Raw genomic sequence first — 22,821 nt, 5'->3', positions numbered from 1 at the left:
TCAGTCCAGACATGACACACTCATCATTTGTGGCACAAGATGAGGCAAAATCATTTTACTCATATACTACTGCTGGGTCATACTGACGGTTTTAGCAAATATGATGAAAAGTGATTTTTATTTTTTTTTTTGCAAGTGTTACGGACTACTCAAACTGGTATGCAGGAGCGCAGCGGTCGAGGAACATGGGGCGTGGTCACACGTGACGATAACGTCATGTTTTTGTGTCAGTCAACCCGAGTGGCAAATAAACGGTCCCACCAAACAGGCAGGCTATCAAACGCGTCAGTTTGCTCATCACAAACGGTATGTCTTCACATTTGGCCGTCCACTTGTCGATGGTCCAAGGAAGGTTCATCGCGAAGTGCTTTACAATTCATGTCGTTTGTGTTTTATGTGCCTCCCGTGTCCGATTCTCGATGGCGTTCGCTAGCTAGCGAGCTTGCTATCTGTAGGAGCACTGTAGAAAGTGGTGCAAAAATAGCCGAGAATGTTTTCGAAATGAGACCGTCAGCTTGTGCTTTCCTACACGGTGTTTGGCTGTCAAACCTCGTCCCTGGGTGTAACGTGCGCATCGTTATTATCAGCAATATCTTGTTTGGCATTGGAACGGGAGTAAAGCTAACGTTGCGGATTATGTATTTACATCGCTTCTAATGTCACATTTTGGGGTTTTTTTTTTGCGTGTTACCTGCTTGGGTCATTATTTCATCAAGCATAAATAATGAGTTATAATGCTAAATAATTTAAATATTCTGAGAATGGATGATTTTACAATTACATTTATTTATTTTGCAATTCGACCTGGCCCATGTGTCTGTTCAAAAAATAAACAAATAAATAAACCAAACGTGCCCATTATTAAGTACCTAAGTTTACCCCACCTTGTCTTAGATGAACGCGGAGCAGAAGTCATGCAACATTTGCTGATGTCTTTCACCGTTTTGTCCCTTTTTATGCTTAAAACCATGTGTGTGGATGTGCCATAGGGTCACCCCTGTATGGGTGCCATGGTCTTCAGTAACACATGAGCTCTACTATGTGGTACATTATGCAAAGCATTCAAAGTAAATACTCCCTGTCCGAGCGGCTCATCCGCACCATCGCCGCCATCCGCTCCTTCCCGCACGACAACGTAGAGGATCTCATTCGCAAGGTGACCTCTTTTGTTCAGTTATGTATCTAAAGTATGTTTATCCACTTTTTGTGTTGATGGATCTTGTTAATATGTCACATTAAGGGCGCTGATGTGAACCGCATGCACGGCACACTGAAGCCCCTTCACTGTGCCTGCATGGTTGCTGATGCCGACTGTGTGGAGCTGCTACTGGAGAAAGGGGCAGAGGTATGCGTCACACCATGATGAGTGAGTGGGCAGGCACTCTCAAGACCCAACTATTTTTACAAAAGCAACTTAAAATCACTTTTACCTACTGTATTATGCCTTCTTAAATGGTTGACAAAATATTTTTTGTGGCACAGTTGGGATATGCAGTTCCTGTCAGATCAGGAACAAATGTGGATAAAAATCGTCTATGTATTGGATACATGCCAATGGAAGTGCAGCCTCAACACACTGATGAGATACTTCATCATTGTTAGCTTGACAAAATTGAAATACTGATTGGTGACATTTACACACGAGCACAGTGGTTCTTAGCCTTGTTAGAGGTACCGAACCCAACCAGTTCATATGCATATTCACCGAACCCTTCATTAGTGAAAAATAAAATATGATTTTTTTTACAAATTCAAGACATAAAAAAACACTTAATAAAAACAGAAAAAAGTAAACACAATTAGTATAAGTTTTTTAAATTGTGCACAAATTGAACCAGGCAGTAATGGCCAAGCGGGCGTGTCAAAACTAATTGACATGTTGAGTCAGGTGTGTCTTAACCTACATGGCAGAGGCTCCGTCGAACCCATGAGACTGATTCACAGACTCGAGACTGAATTGGTTGCTACTACTGCCGAGCTTGTGGTTCCTACCACTTGGATTTTCAAGCTTTCCCAAAGATTCAAGATGGACTGCAGTCCTATTTTGAAAAAGAGAAAAGAGCAAAAATGATACCTCCACTTTCAACTGTTATGAAAAAGGAACTCTTAAGCCAAAGGGAAAGGAATATCAACCCAGACTTGTGGGCCCACAAATATAGCTCTTTATAAATCACAATGTAGATATTGCCCCTACAAAGTAACAGTCTGGAGAGTCACCTGAGTTGAACAAGCCATGGACAATCAATAACTCCACCTCTTTTAGGCCCTCAACCAAAAAAATCCAAATGCTCTACAGTCTCACCCACCTTAACATTAACATTAAGTTATCCTTTATTTGTCTCACACTGGGGACATTTACAGTCTACAGCAGCAAAATTGGGGGGTAGAAAGAAGAAAAAAACAAACTGTTTGCATGCACAAAGATAAATGTTTCAGAAGAGAGCTGTACACACTCACATCAGCACTTGTGAGCTACTACAATGGCAAAATGAAATATCAACATTGTTCAGATGACAACAATCCGCCCATTTCCTCCCAACAAGGCAAATCCCATATTTTGATAGGGATCCACTTCAATATATGACATTTGTCAGAGCCCTTGAACATTATGGAGAGCGCATTGCCAAGCAGAAGAGGGGACTGTTTATATTTACAATACATGACAGGATTGAATATGCAGGCAAATATGAAAATGGTCATTCTAAAGCTTCTGTACAAGCTGGAGGGAAAATGGAGAGTATCGGCTATTGAGATATTAGAAGGATACCATTGTCGAGCAGAGTTTGATTATTGTCACAGTGATTGAACAACGGGTCACAATCGGATCTGATCCAATTTTTGGCAACATTCAAGAATACCCCACTCACCACGGGAATTCAAAACATGTTAACACAACAAAATGTGACTTGAAGTCAAGCTTTCAAGAGACGGTTTTGCAATCTATCGTGACCACCATTGAAACGGCTGCATCAGAGGAATGAAGATATCCTCCCCAAGTTCAAACGGCCTAAAATTTCACCTGCAAATATCATCAGCATGTGTGTTTACTGTGATCAAGGTCACCCATTGGAGAAGGGTGCTATGTTTGAGGAGAAAACACAGAAACACAAGATCAACTTTCCAAAGGAAAAAGTACGGCCGTCTGCTTTGACTGCCTTCTCATTGGGCATAGAAGCAAGAAATTAGCCATGTGCCCACATTTGAATACTGTTGATGTTCCCCGCATCCAGCAGACGTGGAGTTCTTGATAGAAACCAATGCATCCAAGTTGCTCCAGGGAAGTCATGAACAGTCATGGGAACGGCCCATATGCCATTAAGACCCTGTTGGGGTGAGTTACTGTATTAATGGCCCCTTTAAAGAATAGGGTGATGATTGGCGTTAATAGGACATCTGGAGCAAGACTGGCAGAGTTGCTGAAGGAGCAAGACAAACCAGGATTTGAATGAAAAAGCAACAGATGATAATGAGATGTCAAAAGAGGTGATAAGGAAAATGACACAAGCGTTTGGCAGTGGCATGCCTAAAAGCACAAGTCCCAGCAGATTAATAAGGAGGATGAAGTTTCACAATGAGCTGGTGAAAAGCAGCAAATGGTCAAGTTGCATTGGAGGTGTTTTTCACCATGATAAATCCCGCATCATAAAACGTGATCTGAAGATCCCAATGATCTTGAAGCTCTGGGCTCCAATCATTTGCTCACAATGAAAGCAAACCCCGCCCTACCACCTGTACAGTACTGTTTCAAAAGGAGAACCAAGACATCAAGCGAGGATGGCGGCAGATGCGGTACAGCTCTGGCCTTATTTGAGTTGATGGCTAAGAGAATCCCTACCTTTTGCTACAGGAATGTTTCACAAAAAAAATGTGAAAGGCGAGATTGTGCTTATTGCCGATTTGTCTTACTGTTTATGGTACATGTTAAATTGCTCCATGTACAGCACTTTGTATGCAGCGATGGCTGTTTGAAAGTGCTCTATGAATACAGTTGACTTGACTTATTGCAGCTCATACAGCCCCACTCAGTTCTTGATTGCTTGGAAAGGTTTTACCAACGTATCCAGACAAAAAGGTGTTAGTGTCTTTTGCTAAAGTGCAAACTAAAACTAGCGTATTGGTTCGGCCAAATACCGAACTGTGTCTTCTACAAGAATCTGTGGCATAAGATTCGAGTTCCGAAATATTGTTGGTAACCTCTGACTTACAGAGAACGTTTTGTGTTTCTGTGAAATGAACGGCTGCATTAAGTATCTAGATCAGTGGTATCCTCACTCGGTCCTCAAGCGCCGATGTCCTGTCCTTTTTCCATCCCTCCCGGCTGCAACACACCTGATTCAAAGGATCAATCGGCTCATTGGAAAGCTCTGAAGAACCAAGATAACGATCCTGACAATCGGAATCAAGCGCGGAGAGATGGAAAACAGGCAGGACAGCGGCCCATGAGGACTGAGTTTGGACACCCCTGATCTATATACGCTCTGATTGTTCATGGTCTCCTGCCATTCACAACGCAAGGCCTGTGTGTTGGACGGATATTACATTCTTCTTTGTTTTTCTCTTTGTGGTGTGATTCCTTGTTTTGGGCATGTGTTAGTGTTGAAATAGCATGCTCTAGTCTACGTCATGAAGGCAAGATGTGTGACTGGGAGGGACAAAGATTTTTGACCGTGGTTGTTGTCCTGTACGTGTTTGTGTCGCATGGCGTTTTGGATTGGATTTAGTCGGAATTTAATTGTTATACGTTTGTACTACTTCATTTGGATTGATGTTGTAAAATTAAATGGTTCATGGAGGCACCGCACAATCGGACACTTATTTGTACTGCGACGGCACAGGTCCAAAGAGTTCCAACCATTTTGCCCCGGAATAAAAATAATCTAGTAATCTTCTTGGAAAGACTCTCTATGATGACCTAAGGACAATTCATCTTAAAGAAAAGCCTCTTGGAATGCATTTTGTTCATATCTTGGTAACCTATCAAAGAAACCAAAGCTGGCATGAGAAAAATTGCATGTAGGCTGCTCATTTCCTGATTCTCTTCGACGTGAACCATGGAGAGGCTAATCGTCGTGAAAGTTTTCAAGGTTGAAGTAGGCATAAGTGGAGGTGTCCACATAAATGATTGATTGTTGTTTTTGGACATTATGTACGGTGCTTTTGAATGGACAAATTGTGTCCGGTTCCTCCACTGACCCCCATCAAGGCATGGGAAGCGGGAGGGTTATGTGGCTCGATTGCTGACATGAAAGGGGCGTTTTGACAGTACAGTAGTTAGCTATTGACTGATTTCTCCAAAACAAATGGATAACATTGAAAATACAAGCTAATAAAATTTTCTTAATCAAAAAAAATAAAGAGTATTTGAGTGAAAAATGGGCCGTCCTAGCCAAATGATCCCTTCAAGGTACAGAACTGCATGTTCGGGCAATGTAAACATCATTACTTAATGTAGTATAGCCTAAATACTGCTAGTACCAACTAAGTCTACGCTGTCAATCTTTGATACCAACTTCCCTCAACAAGCCACCAGGCCTTTTAAAGGCCCACATTTTTCAGTCACAGTTAAACACAGACACTATAGTGCTGTGGAATGTGAGGAGAGCGACCCCAAGTGGACAAAATAATACATGCAACGCTGTCATCAGGCTGAAATCTCTGTCCAAATGTGGTCAATTCCTTATATTTTCGCAATTGACGTGGCTCTCTTATTTTTTACAAATTTTTGACCTATTAAATGGGTTGAAAATGGCTTGCTCTCTCGATGATGCAATGTTCATGGTTGAACAAACATGTTTTGGGGGGTTTCCAAAAAAGTGATGGTTTTGGAGCTATGAGAAATCTGCCTGCGGCCAGCAGTACATTTTGGTATTACAGTGGAAGCCCTAAATACTCGCTGTTTGGCAGCCATAGACTCCCATATTTGGAGATGGGTTTTTTTTTCAATATTATTTTACATTTTTGTTTCCTTTTTTTGTTGTTGTTTTTGTTTTCTCCTGCACACATTTCTTGTGGATTCTTTTTATTTATTTATTTATTTATTTTTTAATCAACAACACTTTGGGGGGGGGGGGGTTTGAAACCAAATGTCGTTGCATTTCAATGGCCATCAGTCACACTCTTGACTATTCTTCGTAGATAGCGACTGGGTCGGTCCACTGTATATGCATGAAGCTTTAAAATTTATACAAATAATTGAATTGAATTGAATACAACTTTGTTGTCAAATGTGCTGTATATAATATAATATATATATAATAAAATCAATATTTGGTCAATACTTTGCGCAAAAACAATAAAGTTGATCTCTTTGAACCTTAAATATCTTGTCTTTGTAGTGTATTCAATTAAATACAGCTTAAACATGATTAAAAAATTGTTGTATTCTGCCTTATTTATGTTTAACACACCATACCAACTTCATTGGAATTGGGTTAGTATAATTAAATCAGGAGGGTTAAATAATTTTTCATTTTTTTATTTTTAAAAAAAAGTTCAAAATATTGTATGAATTTTGTTCAATTTCACAATCCATCTTATTGTTCAATTTTAACCCCCCCCCCCCAAATATACTTTTATATCTTTTTGTTTGAAACCTGAAATGAGGCAAAAGATCAAACAAAAGAGGGCCAAATACTTTCGCAAGCCACTGTATATGAAACCCTGATACATTTGGATTTTGCGTTGTAAAATGCTGCCCTGGCGTAACCTCTACATCTTGTCAGGTGAACGCTTTGGATGGATATAACCGCACGGCGCTCCACTATGCTGCAGAGAAGGACGAGAGCTGTGTGGAGCTCCTGCTGGAGTACGGGGCCCAGCCCAACGCCCTGGATGGCAACAAGGACACTCCGCTCCACTGGGCCGCCTTCAAAGACAACCCCGAGTGTGTGCGAGCGCTGCTCGACAGCGGGGCTTACCCCAACGCCCGCGACTACAATAGTGACACGCCGCTGAGCTGGGCAGCCATGAAAGGGAACCTGGAAAGCGTCAAAGTGCTTTTGGACTATGGCGCACAGGTGCACGTGACCAACTTGAAGGGCCAGACACCCATCTCCCGACTGGTGGCACTCTTGGCACGCGGCCTGGGCACCGAGCAGGAGGAGGAATGCCTGGAACTGTTGTGCCGTGCAGCCGGGCGTTTCGAGATCCGCCGGGCCGACGGAACGCTTCCCAAGGAGCTCAGTAAGGATCCTCAGCTGCTTGCCAGGCTCAGCGGCATGGTGGCCAAAGCGCCTACACTGCGTTCTCTCGCACGTTGTGTCGTGAGGCAAAGTCTTGGCGTGCGGTTCCTGCCCACAGCAGTCAAAGAGCTTCCTCTACCAGAGACCATCAAGGAATATCTCCTCCTCAGAGACTAAGACAGTGTCGGGTGATGGCGGAGTATTTCTCCTCTCCTCAAATAACCACGACAGCCTCTCATGCCCCTTTCCCACTGTGCACTACTGGATCGCCTCAGTTGAAAACTGCGCTGCACTGACGGTCTCAGTCCAAACGGGAGATACTAGCTAAAGTAACTCACTCACTCTACTCTCGTTTTACGATCCAGCTGTAATCGGGATATTGGGGGGAAAAAATATCTATGAGGGCAGATGTGTCAAATGTTTCTTATAGGAGGAAAAAGCTCAACTCAAAAGACAGGTATAGAACTGATTCAACACAATGGTGTTTTTTAAAATATATATACTTAGCAAAGTATTATACAGTATACATGTAACATTTTAGAATGAATACATTGATCATGGGAGAGTGCCTGGATTTGGATCTTGAACACCTCTGTAAATTACATATTAAAATTGGTCAGGGAAATCACACTCATCAGAATAAATTTGTAACCTTACCAGAATTTAGAAAAATATTTCAAATCATATCACTAAAACAAATTGGTATATTTTTGATAAATGTGGCCCTGATACCCATGAGTACTTCACTAAACGGGAGCATACAGTATAATTCCTGTTGCTAACAACAGTGAAGTAAAACGAGATTTTCGTGTGTTTAACATTTAGCATGTTGCAATATCGACTGATGCTATATCTCCTTGCCATTGGAACTACGACGGAACTGCAGATAATCCGATACAATAGGCGCCGTAGGTACAGTAGGAAAGGGGCAGGACGCCGGCATTTGACATGTCAAGTCTCTTGATGGAATATCACCAGAAGGAGAGGGAAGTGTCTTTCAGAACGGCACACGAGTGTACAACCGCACCATACGTACATTCATTATAAGTCATGTATGCACCTTTTGTATTCCGAGCACTTGAAAAGTCTGTCACAGTGATCTTCAATGCACGGTATGAGGATGAGGGGTCTTGTTTAATGTTGTGCCAGGGATCATCGAATGTTACTGTCTCTTACACTACTGAGGTAACAAATGATGGGAACAGTTGTCTGTGTCATTTTCGAACTTTGTGAAATTCAGTGGGCACACAAGTTTCGCCCTATAACGTGATGACATCTTGCCTGCTGTTCTGTGTGCAATCCAATCAATGTCAAGCAAGCTGCCGAAGAGAAGCGAATGGTTTAATTTACTCACCGTTCGCTAACATCCCCACTTGATGTTTTTTTTAAGCCTGTCTTTAATTTATCAAGGCAAGAACTTTAATTTACTAATGTTTTTAAGATTTACACAATATGCTTTGTACTAAGTTGAAAATGGATGATTTTGTGTTGTGGTGCTGCGGATATATAATCATGTGAAAGTCGCATCTCGTTTACGCCTGCAAAAGTGCTGCTTTTTTGAAGGGGGTGGGTCACCTTAATGACAGTAATGACTTTCGTTTCTGCGTAGTTCTTCAATATTCATCATCAACTTGTCATTTAAATAAATCACATCATCGATCCACATTACACAATTACTTAAAAACAAACAGCCTCGTTTCGAAGACTGTCAAGAGTTAACGATGATCAAAAGGAACAATCAGATACGTCGTTTAAGTTGCACTTAGAGGAAGGCGCTCAACGTTTCTTTGTTATTCACTCTTAACTAGCTAAATAGGGTTGAATAATTCAACCTTGTAGTCAACTGGTTGTGCAGTGCATTTTCGCTTAGTTACGGTCTCGGGTTTGAAAGACAAATGTCAGATAATTTAGGTATAATATAATGTATTCTATATTTAATAATATCACCGTCTTTTTTGAAGGGGTGCCTTGATGTGGAATTTTATAAGCCGTAAGAAGAAGGAGATGTAATGATGTAAGGCTTACATGATGTAAGGCCGTATCACGTAAAGTTAAGTCACTAAATGGGCGCGCGCGCACATCCAGTCGCTTCTCGAATCTCCTTGAAGCCTTTTAACGTTACTCATAAAAAGCCTGTGCGGTGCAGCTGACTTTCTCTTCCTGAAGTAGCGTTTCGCGAGAGACGATTATTGGCCTCATTCCTCCCTCTTTGAATGTCCTATTTTCTTCGGATATTTAGTTTATTACATGCGATCGCTAAGTGCCATAATGGAGCAGATCAAAAGAGCGCAGTGCCGCAAACGTCACAATCGCTCCCCAGCAGCCGCAACAGTGGAGTCAGCGTCACACAGTGACAACAGGTTGAACACAACTTGGAAGACCGCAATTATTCATGCTAGTAATTCACAGATCCGATTCTTCCAACCTACTGTGTATTCAATTCGCTTGTTAGGACGCACACGCTTCAGGTAAATCCAAGTATGCTCGTTGTCTGCCGTTGATCGTATTCTCTTGTTCCCAACCGCACCTGGATCAACACCTTGTATCACTCTTGGAAGTGGGGGGGGGGGGGGGGGGGGGGGGATGTAATACAAAATGTTATTCACAATTATCACTAGCCTAGTCTGTGATGAAAAAGAAAGCAATTCAAACAGCTTGGTATTTTGACATTTTAATCAAAGCCGTGTTTGAAGATCTTGACTAGATAAATATATACCAAATGGAAAAAGCTGAGAGCTGAGTTTTCCCACTTTTTGTTTTACAAATCGAACATGCTCACCTTCAGCCTTTCACAATTATGTCCTCTACTGAAGTAATACAGTTCTACTTCATCAAGATGATATGAGTCAATTTTCTCAGCATGCTTATTCCCCTTTGCACAAGCGCTACTGTTGTGGCAAAATTAGACCGTATTATTGTCTACTTGCCAGGGATCAACAGGCACCATCTTTTTAAATCTTTATTGCATTTTCTTCTTGCTTAGATTGGATGCACATTTTGTTGTATTTTGGAGAGAGGGGACACTTTTTATGTAAAAAAAAAAAAAAAGAGCGTTCATGAGCCGCATCGTGAAGGACTTCAGTTCTCGCGATAGGTCGACGTCGAGGGGAGTGTCAAATTCCAGTGGAAAGGAAAGGAGCGCCAGAGAGAGAGAGGCACAAGAGTGAGTTTGTAAACACTTTATTACCATTTAAATACTACGTGAATGTGTCACTGGCGTTAGCCGTTAATGAATTAGCTTTTCGCACGCCCCTTTTCATGTTGATGTTTGTAAAAAGCACGACAAGTGTTAGGGCTGCTCCAACCTTTCATTCGGATTCGCTTTGAACCCCCAAGTGTCAGTCTGCTAACAAGGCAACTGATAGTTTATTTTCCCCGACCTTTATCAGTTTGACGGCCCGTAAAGTGTGTCGCGCGCGTCGGCTCAAGTCGGCTACGTGTGCATTAGCGTTTATTTGACAGTGTTGTCATGTCGGAAACTGTCAATAATGACGTTAGGAACGCCGCCGAGTGTGCTTTTGGCCCGTTGTTAAACGCTAGCACAGCAGTTAGCCATTAGTTGTTTCTTTTTATTTTTTCTATATCTTTTTTTTCCGTCTCGTGGGTACAAAAAGTGATTTCGGAGTTTTTAGCCAATGAGCGTCTGCTAGACGAGCCAAGTGACAGTTTCGGTGGCTTTGATTGCCTCACATGTTATTGATTGACGTGCACGCAAGCCAATCAAAGAAGCGAATTGGCTGCTGTATTACGGTAAAAGGCGGCGCAAGTTTGCCTGAAATTGATGGAGGCTAAAAACGATATTGTAGAATACGGCAAACTCTTGTCGCGGTTAAGTTATTGATGTGCACGATTCTTTCTCTTGAGCGTATTGGACGTCACGAAAGTGTTTTCTGTTCAGTCGCGGTATCGCATACTTGTGGCTCTTGCAACAGGCTCCAGTAATGATGATATGTTTAGTATTGATACCCAAGCTGCTGAACGCCTGGGGAGTCAAACATGTGCTTGTCAACGCCTTCGGTAGGAATGTAGGTCACGTTTTTGGCACACTTTACGATTCCAAAGCGAGGGACACAAGCAGGCGTAATATACTCACTGGCCACAAATTGGACATGTTAAGTCAGATAAATGTGGCACCAGCACACTGTCTCCAAATTGCTTGTTTACTTTTCCACTTTTTGGCGTTGGGGCATCAAGCCCTGATCGGCTGTTTATTATTATCATCCTTGCGACTTTTTGGGGCTTCAAAATGTCCATAAACTCGTCAGTTTCTGCAAGTGTCTATTTCTTGGGAATATGTATGTTATCTAATGGGGGAAGCACTTTGCATCAAAGTTTCATGACGGAACTGAACTGGTCTTGTCAGTATTTACCATGATAAAAGGGATGCGAGGAGTCTTTCATCATCGCTTTAGTTATTTTTCATCAGATGGATGAATGGCCTTTTTGTGGCTCCCAACATGGCCCAAAATTCACATTCAAACAAGTGTATCCTGTTATCCTGTGTTTATGTTTTAGCTGGAGCATGGCACCCAAGTTTGATGATCATTTTAGGGACTTCCCACAAAAAAGGGGGTTCAAGGACCCCTTCATTGCAGCTTGAATTATTGTATTCTTTCTCTGAAAAATAACCTCTGTTCTTCGTGCATTGTCCTGCACGGTGTGGTCGCATGGCATGAATGTAGCTTTTAGACCAGTGGTGGGTATTGGATTTCATTTGTTCCGTTGTCCAAATCACAGGTCCATTTGCTTACATAAATACATGTAGGGGGCCCAGCTTAGAAGGTCATAACCCACATTAACAGCGCCTCAGCATCCCACTGTGGACCAATAGCCAATTTACGTTCTTATTCTTTTCTGTTTGTGGGGGTCTCCCCCTTACCCTCTAGCAATTCAAGCCTCCAATTCCAACGTCATGGCTGCAGCGTGAGCTATTAATACAGTTTGTTTAGTCAGTTTCCTAGCAGGCTACATCAAACACAGGGTGGCTGTTGCTGCTTTTAGCTGAGACTTGTTCCCTAACACCTGCTGAGTCGGAGAAACCCAAGTTCAACGGAGGGAGCTTGGCTGCAGCTCAATGGGAAGGATAAAAACAATCTGGACACTTTAAAGGCTTCCATGTCACCTTGGATGAAGGGAGGTGAAAATAGGCACACTTGATATCTAGTGTTGGAATGAATGGGATTAAAGCAGTGCTACAGTAGACCCTACCATTTTCAACACCATCCCTTCATCTCCTCTTGGAATTCGCTCCCCCACACCCCACACACACTCTTTTTCATACATACGGAATAACTGGAATAATCTTTCTGATATCACTCTGTACCGTTTGTGTTTGTAGTTACTGAACAAACACCTGAAACAACGGCCAGAGCCAAAATCTACACAAACAACTAAATGCAGGTCAACATCGTTCAACAAGATGGAAATAAACAATAAGACAAATGTTAAATGTTGCACAATGTTTAGTTAACCTGGACATGGTTAAAACCCTGTTTTTATTCCTTCACTTTGGTGAGTATTTGATTGTTGTTGTTGTTGTTTTAAAACTATTTCAACGATGGATCCAAACAAAAAAGGCTGAATTTAGGTAATTTTATTCTGAAATAACATCTAACCGTTAGTAAGAGGTTGATAGCAATGAAAAAGCCAAATACAGTGAAACTCCTCTACAACGAAACCTACATAGTCGAAAATACCTCCTAGTGTGAAAAAATCTTCATGCATTAACACCATTCCCACTTTCCTGCCCCCCATACAACAATAAAAAACTATGTTGCAATATACGAAATCTTTTTCTCTGCTCTTGTCTCACGACGAGATTCATTACAACGAAGTCTAATCCAACAGCGACCTCTACTGCTTCGTTCGGAAATGGCAACAGCAACCACCACATTGGTTTAAACATGCACAGTAGTCCAGGAAGTATTTGTTGTTAGTTTCAGACGTAGTACGAATGTTGCATTGCTAAAATGGCTACAAAACGGACCTTTGGATGTCAAGCAGTTAAGACAAGAAGAGCTCTGGTGCTGGAAGAGAGGGTAAAAGTGATTAAAATGAAAGACGGAGGAAGCAAAATAAAAGACATTATCCTAGAAAATGTTAATGCTGATCGTAAATTTCGCAATTTCTTTCCCTTTTTTTCTTTCTACACTGACTATATGAAGTGTCAAATAAGTGTATGCTCATACTTAGGCACGATTGGAATAAAAATAAACAGTACACATAAAGTACGTTTGTGTGTGCGTGTAAACAAACGTGTGTGTGTGTTTCCATCCGAGATCAAATTTGCTACAGTGAAAACCCCCTGTTGTGAAAAATTTCTTACTGCAAACATGATTTCGTTGTAGAGGAGTTTCACTGTAGGCACATCGCTCAACATTTCTGTGTTGAAAGACTTCTCCCTCTGGCCGCTAGGAAGCAGCATTGCTGTCTCCATTGAACATGATGGCAATGAGCGATCTCCCGTTTTTTGTTAAATACAGTCATACCTCGGTTTTCGACCATAATCCGTTCCAGAAGGCTGTTCAAAAAGCGATTTGTTCGAAATCCAAAACTGTTTTATTAGCCCATGATTAGGGGCTCATACACTATGCAGAAATAACAAAAAGTCTGATTTGTGTCAATCACAACAAACACGTCTGCTCACAATGAGCGCTACACGCGGAAGCCGAGAGGCATCAAGTGGTGTATTCGTGTTTGCTCACTTTGGTCAAAAAGTGGTTTTCGGTGGTAATCCTAAGCGTAAAAATCTCAAATTATCTGGTCGAAAACCGATTTGGTCGAGAACAGAGACGTTCGAAAACCGAGGTTTGACTGTAATTGGAAATCGAAGAAGAAAAACAAGCCTTTTTCTGACCTTCTATTATGTGTTTATTTAACATACATCGGGGAACAAAAGCCGACCATAATTTCTTAGCCTCGAGCTTGTTTTGCCTTGACACGGAAGACTGCGGACAAAGAAAACAGACACCTTTGATGTTCATGGGAACTTTCTTTATTGGGGTCACACAGTACCAACAACGGAACATAGAAGTGTTGCTGAGATGTACATTAGCATTGTTTCTAGGTGCATGTTAACATTCGCTCTGCAGATTGGCGCGAGCCACGATTTGACGGCGGTCTTAGGGAAAAAATGTGACTTTGCATTTAATGTGAGTTCATGTAAATGGAAACCTGAAAAGATATTTGATGTTGAAAATCGTGAAACGGAAATGAAACTAATGGTGCTGCTCCTGCCAGACACTTGTTTTTGGTAGGAAGTGCAAACAATGCATACATACCGAATGGTATGTAGCGCAGTGCGAGAGATCTCGCTCTTGTTATAAGAAATGAAAACTGCAAGGCCTCATGCAACCGATTGGTAGCCTCACGCTAGCCGGTGCACAACTCTACGATTGATGTATCCCGGGAGTCTTGGCAGATTTTGCATCGATTGAAGAGTCTGCTACTGATAGAGGTTTATTGTTCCCAACCCAAAAATCCACATTAGTGTTGCGCTTGACGTTTTACTGACTACATCATCATGAAAGCTGTGTCAAACATTTTGGTTTTTGCATTTCGTTACAAGAGAGAGGCTGATGTATTCAGACCAGATCTCAGTATGATGCAGTCAGTGTAAATACCATAAATGACGTTCCCTTTTAGATGATGTTGGAATATATGTTTGAGTACAAAGAAAGAATCACACATTCAGTGTGACCATTTCCAATTGTAATTATTGTTAATATCATATTTTGTGTCTCAGAGTAAACAGCTGTGGAGTTGGCTCCTTTTTGATGCAAAGTGCACTCAATGATCAGTTCTCACTGGTAGGTATTGCTCACCATCACGTTCTCCAGCCAGAGGATGAGCTGCACTGTATTTGTTTACAGAGTAAAATAGTGGCGAAAGAAGGAAGCCAGACTTGCTGTCGCTTACCTCATATCGTCCGTGAGGGAGCTTGATTTGCTTCTGTAATGTTCTGGAATCATCCAAAGAAGAATCCATGTCATTTTTGACTAGCTGTCCGCGACCCATCCAAAATGGCTCCGAGGCCCACTTGGATCCCGACCCACCAGTTGAGAATCGCTGCTTCAGCACATGATAAAAAATCAGATGCAGCAGCCAAATGTTCTTTTCCATTCATGTCCTTATAGGCGTTTATTGTGGACTTCCCCGCAAATTCAAATGTGCCAGTTAACGTCGGTGCTGGCCAAGTTCACGTCTCGCGTGTCCTCATAGTGAAATTTAAATAAGTTGCAAGCCATTTGTGGTCCACACCCTTGCTCTAACGAGCTCGACAGAGTCCCGTGTGCACACCACTCTGCCCAAATAGGCACAGCCGATTGAAAGTCCTTTGTGAGGGACCTGGCACCCTTGTGTCGGTGAAACGCGACTGAGTGTTAAACATGTATATCGTCGACGGAGACTGATGCACAACACCGCGACCTGTTTCACACCTGGCGTCATGCGAAGCTTTGACTCGACCTTGTTGGCTCAGGCGCAGCTGTACTCGCGGACGGGAAAAAGGGAGATGGACTGACCTCAGCACTGGGAAGACTTTCAGATATTTACACCTTGCCGGCCTCATATGAGCAATGAAAAGAAGGCTTGTCACCAAGGTTTCAGCAGTGGCCTATCGTCGCATGTTCGTATTGCTGTGCTGCCTTTCGGTACGCATTTTTTTTTTGTTTGTTTTTTTACTCTCTAATATTGGAGACAGTTTGAGTCCATTTTTCATCTACTCACGCATTCATTTTGTGGGTTTGTTTTGGTGGTCAGAACTATAACTAGTATTTAATGTTTTTTGTTGCTGAGAAAATTTCTGCCCCACGGCTAAGTCCATTTATCAGTTATGTAGCGGAATTACACAGCAGGTCGTTTTACAGTGTGATCCCCTAAATGTTCTACTTGCATCTCAAAAAGGCCAGGGTCCATTGTGCTAGATAAAAAGTAAGTCTAGTCTGGGGCGCCCCGGTGGTCGACTGGTTAGCACGTCGACCTCACAGTGCAGAGGTACCAGGTTCAAATGAATGAATGAATCGTCTCGTCTGGAGCTTTGGCAACTGGTTTGTATTGTATTGCTGGGTTTGGGCCGCAACCTCTCATGTCAGTTTGGTAAATCTCAGATTTCTCTCACAGATCTAGACTATTGGCCAGTCCACACATGTGTGTGGTGTTGTTTTTTAACAAATGATTGACCAATCTAAAGTGTTGAAAATGGCTCTTTCAATGTGTGCGATACTGGCAATATGGTTACAATGGCTTTTCTGTCAATAGACCAATACTAATTGAAGGTAAATAAACACAAATGAATGCTGTTTGATTGGATTTCATTTTGAAATCAACTCAGCTTGACTGGTTCCAAAATGTAAAACATTCATGTCAGAACAAGCTCAATGTTAATCCTCTTCCTGCTCGAGCATAAACAAAGTGAAACTGTATAAGAATTAAGCTGCTGCTGTCATCGTTCTGTTTCAAGAACAGCTGTACAAAACAAACAATTTTACCAAAGGCTTGCATATTCTTTTTCAAAAATGTCAGCTGGTCTACTTGGTCTGGCAGCAAGACACCTCTCTGCGTGTTCCGCAATAAGAAGTAATTCTTTGGGCACATGGAGATGTATAATTCAGTTTTTGAATAAATAAAGCAGTAACACCTTTTTCGCTCCGTGCCTACCTTGCACAGCTGCTGCCGCTGTTGATTCAGGACAAGCTGGTTGCCTTTTTTTATTGCATGAGGCTGGTCGAGATGCATTGACAAACTGTTGTGTTCCCGATCACTTTCTCTGGTCATTTACAACGACTCGACTCGGCAAGACGATCTCCTTCCTTTCAAAATCCGAAATATTTCTACGGAAACTAATGCATTGCTTTGTCTTAAAAATCTCCTCCGACCCTGCTGCCATGATCGATGTTGATCTGTTCTAATCTATGATGCAAGATTGATGCAAATCACGTTTTGGGAATAGTCAGAGTTGAAGTTCAAGTGAAATCTGCGACTGGCTGGCGATCATTCCAGTGTACACCCTGCCTCTTGGCCGAAGTCCGCCCGGTTAGACTCTAGTACGCGAATGACCTTTTAATGAGGAGAACTGGTATGGAAATTGCGACCGTTTAGATTTTTTTTTTGCTCTGAAAATGTCACAATTCAAATAATGCACGAAAATGGATATTTTCAGCCTTTCCCAAATTAAAGAAATGAAATAAAATGGAAAAAAAATCAGATATCAGATGTCTGATACCTGTCAACGGGAGGCTGTTGGCACGGTCCTCCACGACGGTAACTTCCGCCTGATCGGCTTCTTCTCGAAGAGCCTCCAGCCTGCTGAACGACGCTACAGCACCTTCGGTTGCGAGCTGCTTAGCTGTTTATTTTTCATCTTAAGTGAAAGGAAACCATATACAATTAAACGTAATTGACTGATGATGGTGGCCAGTGGCGTAATGGTCTCCCAATTTACATAAATAGGTGGAAGTCAACTGGTCACGACTACGCCAGTGACCAAATTCTTCAACAGCTGATTTCAAAGTCGACATCATCGTGATGATATTTTTGCAGTTTTGGTTGTCCTCTGCATCATCTCTCTGCTGGCTATCTGCCTGTCCGTGACGCACTCTAGTGGTATTCTGGATTATCCGCGATGTCAACAGAAGTAGTGCAGCAACAATGAATCGATAAAAATCGATAATTGAATGTGTTGGCAACGAATTTCAACAACAATTCATTGTGTCGAGCGATTATTGTCACCCGCTCCATTGATCTTATAGTTCAGAGACCAGCAGGCGCTATGGGAGCCAGAGCATGCCCTCATGACGCATTTGAGTCTCTAAACCAGTGGTTCTTAACCTGGGTTCTTGGAGTTCGGTGAATCAGTCTCGGTTCGACAGAGCCTCTGCCGTGGAGGATAAGACACACCCGACTCAACGTGTCAATTAGTTATGACACGCCCGCTTGGCCATCACTGGCTGGTTCATTTTGTGCACAATTGAACAACTTATACTTGGACTAATTCTGTTTACTTTTTCCAGTTTTTAATAAAGGCGAGTTTTTATGACTTGAATTTGTAAAAAAGAAAAATCATATTTTTATTTTTCACTAATGAAAGGTTTTGTGAATGTGCATATGAACTGGTCTGGTTCGGTACCTTTAACAAGGTTAAGAACCACTGCTCTAAACCAATAAAAAAGCTGAATTTGGATAATGGAAGCACTGCTGGTTTAATGATTGGATCTTGATTAACCAGGCACAAACAGGTTCTGACACAAGCAAGTGCTCATTTTTTTTATTAAAATAAACATTATTGACGCTCGCATGGTATCCAAACAAACTTTCTCCTCTCAGTATAATAAGGTTTTGCATGTGAATATGTTCTTTTTTCCCTCAAAATATTGCACCTAATTAACTGAATAAGGACCCCCCCCCCCAAATTGTCCGTGCCACTTCGTGAACATAAAGGGAAATGCACTCGTCACTTTGTAAATAAAGCAAATGAGGACAGTAAAATATGATGCTGACATTCATTCAGTATGATGTCTTTTTTGTATCTTTTGGACAAAATGTCTTAGCATATCCATAATATCTTGTTTGGTAAATGGGGAGTCATCTGAACTCGACCTCTTGAACTGAACCCCCCCCCCCCCCCCCAAAACAAAACAAAACGAGAGACAATCATGATGAGATAAGAGACAAGTCCTGAAGTTGTGTTTTTATTTTTCTGTATGTCGTTTTCATCAGTCTAATGTCTTGTATGTAAGATTTACATTGACTTCATAAAAAGCTAAGCGTGAGAATGTGATTGTTTTGTCACTCGGGATGCAGGTGAGGTTACAAGCGCAAGAATGAAATTCTTCACGTGGAAGTTGAGACTGGGGAGACAAAAGACGGAGGATGACAAAAGCAATTTTTAGCCGAAATTGCTTAGTGGGTCTTTTCATAGCCTCATGTCATTTGAATTCGCTTCTTACTTTTTTCTTATGATCTTTTATTACTGCAAGAGTTCTGTTATTTTTTTTCGTGCGCTTTTCTGCACTGCCAATTTGAGATCATGTTATTGTAGATAAATGTTGCATTTTCTTCTAGATTCAACGATTAATCTTAAAAAAATAATAATAATAATGGCTGATTAATTCTTAAAATAGTGAGTTGTGACCTCAGCACTGGGAGGTTCACTGTGGCTAACCTGTGTTAGCAACAGAGTGAGAAAGTTGTGGCCCATTTCAGCCGTAACATTTGATGCGATGCAGACCTGCCTGTCATGGCTGAGGGAAAAAGGTTGAGAACTAAAGGAACGCATGTTGTAGCGGATGCCTGATTCCATTTCTGACATGGGGACAGTTGTGTCTGGAAGCTGTGTGTTTGATGTAATGTTGTAACAGCGATGTCAGGTTTGCTTCTGCGAACATATTTTAGCATCCACTGTGGATTACGGAGTCATTAGTCAGTGAAGTGCCGTTTTAACAACCAAAGCACAGCTACTGTATGGCCGTCGTGACGCAGAAACACGAAGAGCACAGACACTTGCTGTCTCTCGCTCCCACACTTGCTCCCAAACAGAGTACATTCAAGAACTCGGAAACAGGAGAACTCAAATGTTGCACACTTTGACATGTTTGCCACAACCCCTCAATGACAGCACATAACCCAATACATTACGATACATTACAGCGCTAAAAATGGTGTTCCTCTTGATCTTTTAAGAATTTTCAAATTTCGTTTCAGATACATACCATTTTTGGGGGGGGGGGGGGTTAACAACAGAGACCTTCAGATATGTAACATCTCAACATTTCTCTCACTCTACAAAAGTTGTAACTGTCTGTTTTATAACAAATGCAAATCTGACAACAACAAAGACAACCCCCCGCACCCCCAAAGGTTCAGGTGTGTTATTCGCAGATTCGATGTCTTTTGGAATATGTCTGTGCTTAAATTTGACCCAGCAGTTATTTTCTCCATATCATACACCTTCGTTGTCCTTTCTCTCCATTGAACAATGGTTGGGGGAAATGGCTCAAAGCAGCATTTAGTAATCATTTTCTTGGCTACCAACAAAATAATTTTTCAAAGATACTGTACATCTTGATTTTTATCTTTGACGTACTTCTCTCTGGTCATTGGAGGAAACACATCAGGTTCCATTCAATTGGGGTATTTAGCAGAGAGCAAAGCTCACCCCAAATTCCGTCCCAAAATATTTTAAGTATTGGACAGTCCCCCAAAAAATGTACATATGATCCCCAGTTTGTCCACATTGTCTGCGGCATCGATCCGATTTTATCTTGTCAAATTCTGAAATAATACTAAGGTGTTTTAAAGAAAAATCCAATATTAACGTTCCCCCAAAACTCTTCCCATCTTGTACTGTTTGCTCATTTCTGTCCGCTTTCACAGATTTGTCTCCACTCTTGGTCTTCTGTTGCCATGCATACCTCATTTTAAGAAATTAAAGCTGTAAAGTCATGACAGCTGAGTAGGTAAATCGCAGCTGGTGAGATATGCTGCGATTTACCTACGCAGCCTCTTAAAATAATTACCCAAGTCAAATTTTGATGAAGGTTTGTGTGGAGTTTGCATGTTCTCACCGTGCCTTTTGGCCAGGTACTATTATTAAAAGAACACTCGAAATTGCCCCTAGGTGTGAGTTTGAACGCGAATGGTTGTGCGCCTATGTGTGCTCTGCGATTGACTAGCGACTCGTTCAGGGTCCCCGAGGATGGCTGGGATAGGCTCCAGTATGCCCGCGACCCTCGTGAGCATAAAGGGATTAGAAAATGGATGGATGGAAAGAAGAAGAAGATTATCAGAATGAGGTTCATTTTTTGTGTTTTCTGAAAGAAAAAACAAATGACTTGGGCAATTATTTTAATTAAGAAGGTAACGACAGGATACGATGAGTCGACTAATCACGACTACTACCAGTGACTAGTCCATCGGCTAGCAAAATAGTCATTCGTTGCAGCCCCGGAGTCAGCCCAGGCCTACTACTACGACAATTAACGTAGTGTTGCACCAGGTACGGGCACCAGTACCAGTCTTGAACCGCGATAGTGTTTCAAAAATGATTTGGTCCAGGTTTATTTTTATGCTTACACTGGAAAAAAAAATAATTAAAAATACCTGACATCTATCTACATTTAAAGAGGTAAAGTACGCTAAGATGCTGGTCAGCCGACGTTCTCGCCTGTGTGCCCCCTGTATCCACCCCATCGGTGCACTTGAAGGAAATGCCTTTAAGTGTGTGCTGTAGGAGTCAGATAGTGACCGCTAACTGCTACTCTTGAGCAATGCGGACTCCCCACTACTCAAAGAGGCTAGATGAGAGACAAAGTGTCATACGGAATGTTTTGCCTATTGCGCCGACAACCAGGGCAATGCCGAAAGTCATGGCAAAGTTGTCTTACATATAAGCTTAAAAAAGAAACCGAATAGCATCGTCGCACAATGTAACACTTGATGACTGTATCGTCACTGTCCAACTGAACTGTGCGAGTGACGACATCCAATCGGATCAACCTGTGAGCTGCACACTTTGTTCGTTTAGACATGTTCACCGAACCCATAGAGAGAGACAAAAGTTTATCAATCAGTCTGAGCAGGGAGAATGTGGTGTTAGGATTTGTAGTCATATTAGGTGAGCGTTGCTGTAAATTCCGTGTGAGTTGTTCCATGTTCAGGATGGTTTGTCCAGTGACCAGAAATACGTGCAGCGTGGCCACTTGAAAAACATGAATTCATCCACAGAAGATTTGACCTCGAGTTTATTCGATGATCAAGAAACCTTTTTCTTTTTTTCTCTTTTATTTTAGTCTTCAGTAGTTTGACAGTCCTTCAAAAAGTTTCATACCTTACCAGAGATGCAACGATTAATCAATCGACAACTAATTGTTTATCAAATTAATATATATTTTTTGATAATCAATGATAAAGGGACCTTCTTTTTTGTTTTGATTAAACCAGTAATTATAATTATATTTGTGCGTTTTCTGCACTGTCACTAATAGTGGAAATAGTGTCAAGTTTTGGAATGAAGGGATTAAAAATTTGGCCTTTTTTTTTTTTTTTTTTAGCTGATGCATCGATGAAACGACAAAAATGGCAGATTGGTGGATATTAGTAGAATAATTGTTAATTGCAGCCCTATTCCATTAGGGACTGGCAAAATGGTGCATTAAATGCATTGGCATTTGCTTTTTAATTAGATGTAGGACTTTAAGAAATATCAGTACAAAAGCCCTCAAGAAGGTGTTCAAGTAAATACGCGTTTGTAACAGAAACAGCAACAGACGCACATGTTACATTTCAATAAACGCCTTTGATTTACTCATGTTTCACTTTTCTCGACAACAAATGAGGCCGTGACCGTTGTTTTCACTTCTCATTTCACCTGCCACTCTGCTGTGTATTCTGTGTTCACCACGCAGTGAATCAGATCACACACAGGCTGAGGCTGGCATGCACAGACACAAGTCAGAGTGAAGGGGGCACGCAAACATCATGTAAACTGGGGAATAGGGCTGATGCCTTGCTCAAGGACACCTCGACAGTAGCCAGGAAGCTGACTGGCATCTCGCAAAGAACCAGTTGCTATTTTTGCATTTTGTCTGCGGCGGGACATGAGCCTCTGCTTCTAAAGCCCAAAACCTCACAGATGAACTGCTGC

The 22,821-nt window shown here is 41.7% G+C and overlaps 2 protein-coding genes across 5 annotated transcripts in view; both read left to right on the top strand.

The window, feature by feature from the left end:
* Positions 1–225: 225 nt before the first annotated feature.
* Positions 226–8,846, top strand: asb8 (ankyrin repeat and SOCS box containing 8). Of its 2 annotated transcripts, XM_086128209.1 has the most exons (4): positions 226–306; positions 990–1,156; positions 1,241–1,345; positions 6,723–8,846. In XM_086128209.1, the coding sequence occupies exons 2-4, from the start codon at positions 1,028–1,030 to the stop codon at positions 7,356–7,358; spliced, it is 870 nt and encodes a 289-aa protein (XP_085984335.1). In that variant the 5' UTR covers positions 226–306; positions 990–1,027; the 3' UTR covers positions 7,359–8,846. The 2 variants fall into 2 exon arrangements, with proteins under 2 accessions (XP_085984335.1, XP_085984343.1); XM_086128217.1 differs by having other exon boundaries at positions 233–1,156.
* A 1,329-nt stretch (positions 8,847–10,175) lies between these two features.
* Positions 10,176–22,821, top strand: part of atf7a (activating transcription factor 7a) — a 41,417-nt gene continuing 28,771 nt past the window's right edge. The window contains exon 1 of one of the 3 annotated variants that reach the window (XM_086128164.1): positions 10,176–10,344. The gene's annotated coding sequence lies outside the window, so the exon portion shown is untranslated. The remainder of the gene's footprint in view (positions 10,345–22,821) is intronic. The other 2 variants (XM_086128156.1, XM_086128196.1) reach the window with 2 other exon arrangements.

Source organism: Hippocampus guttulatus, chromosome 1 (genome assembly GCF_054856545.1).
Source record: "Hippocampus guttulatus isolate MCC_2025c chromosome 1, RoL_Hgut_1.0, whole genome shotgun sequence".
NCBI classification, from domain to species: Eukaryota; Metazoa; Chordata; class Actinopteri; order Syngnathiformes; family Syngnathidae; genus Hippocampus; species Hippocampus guttulatus.
This window is presented reverse-complemented; position numbering and strand designations above follow the sequence as displayed.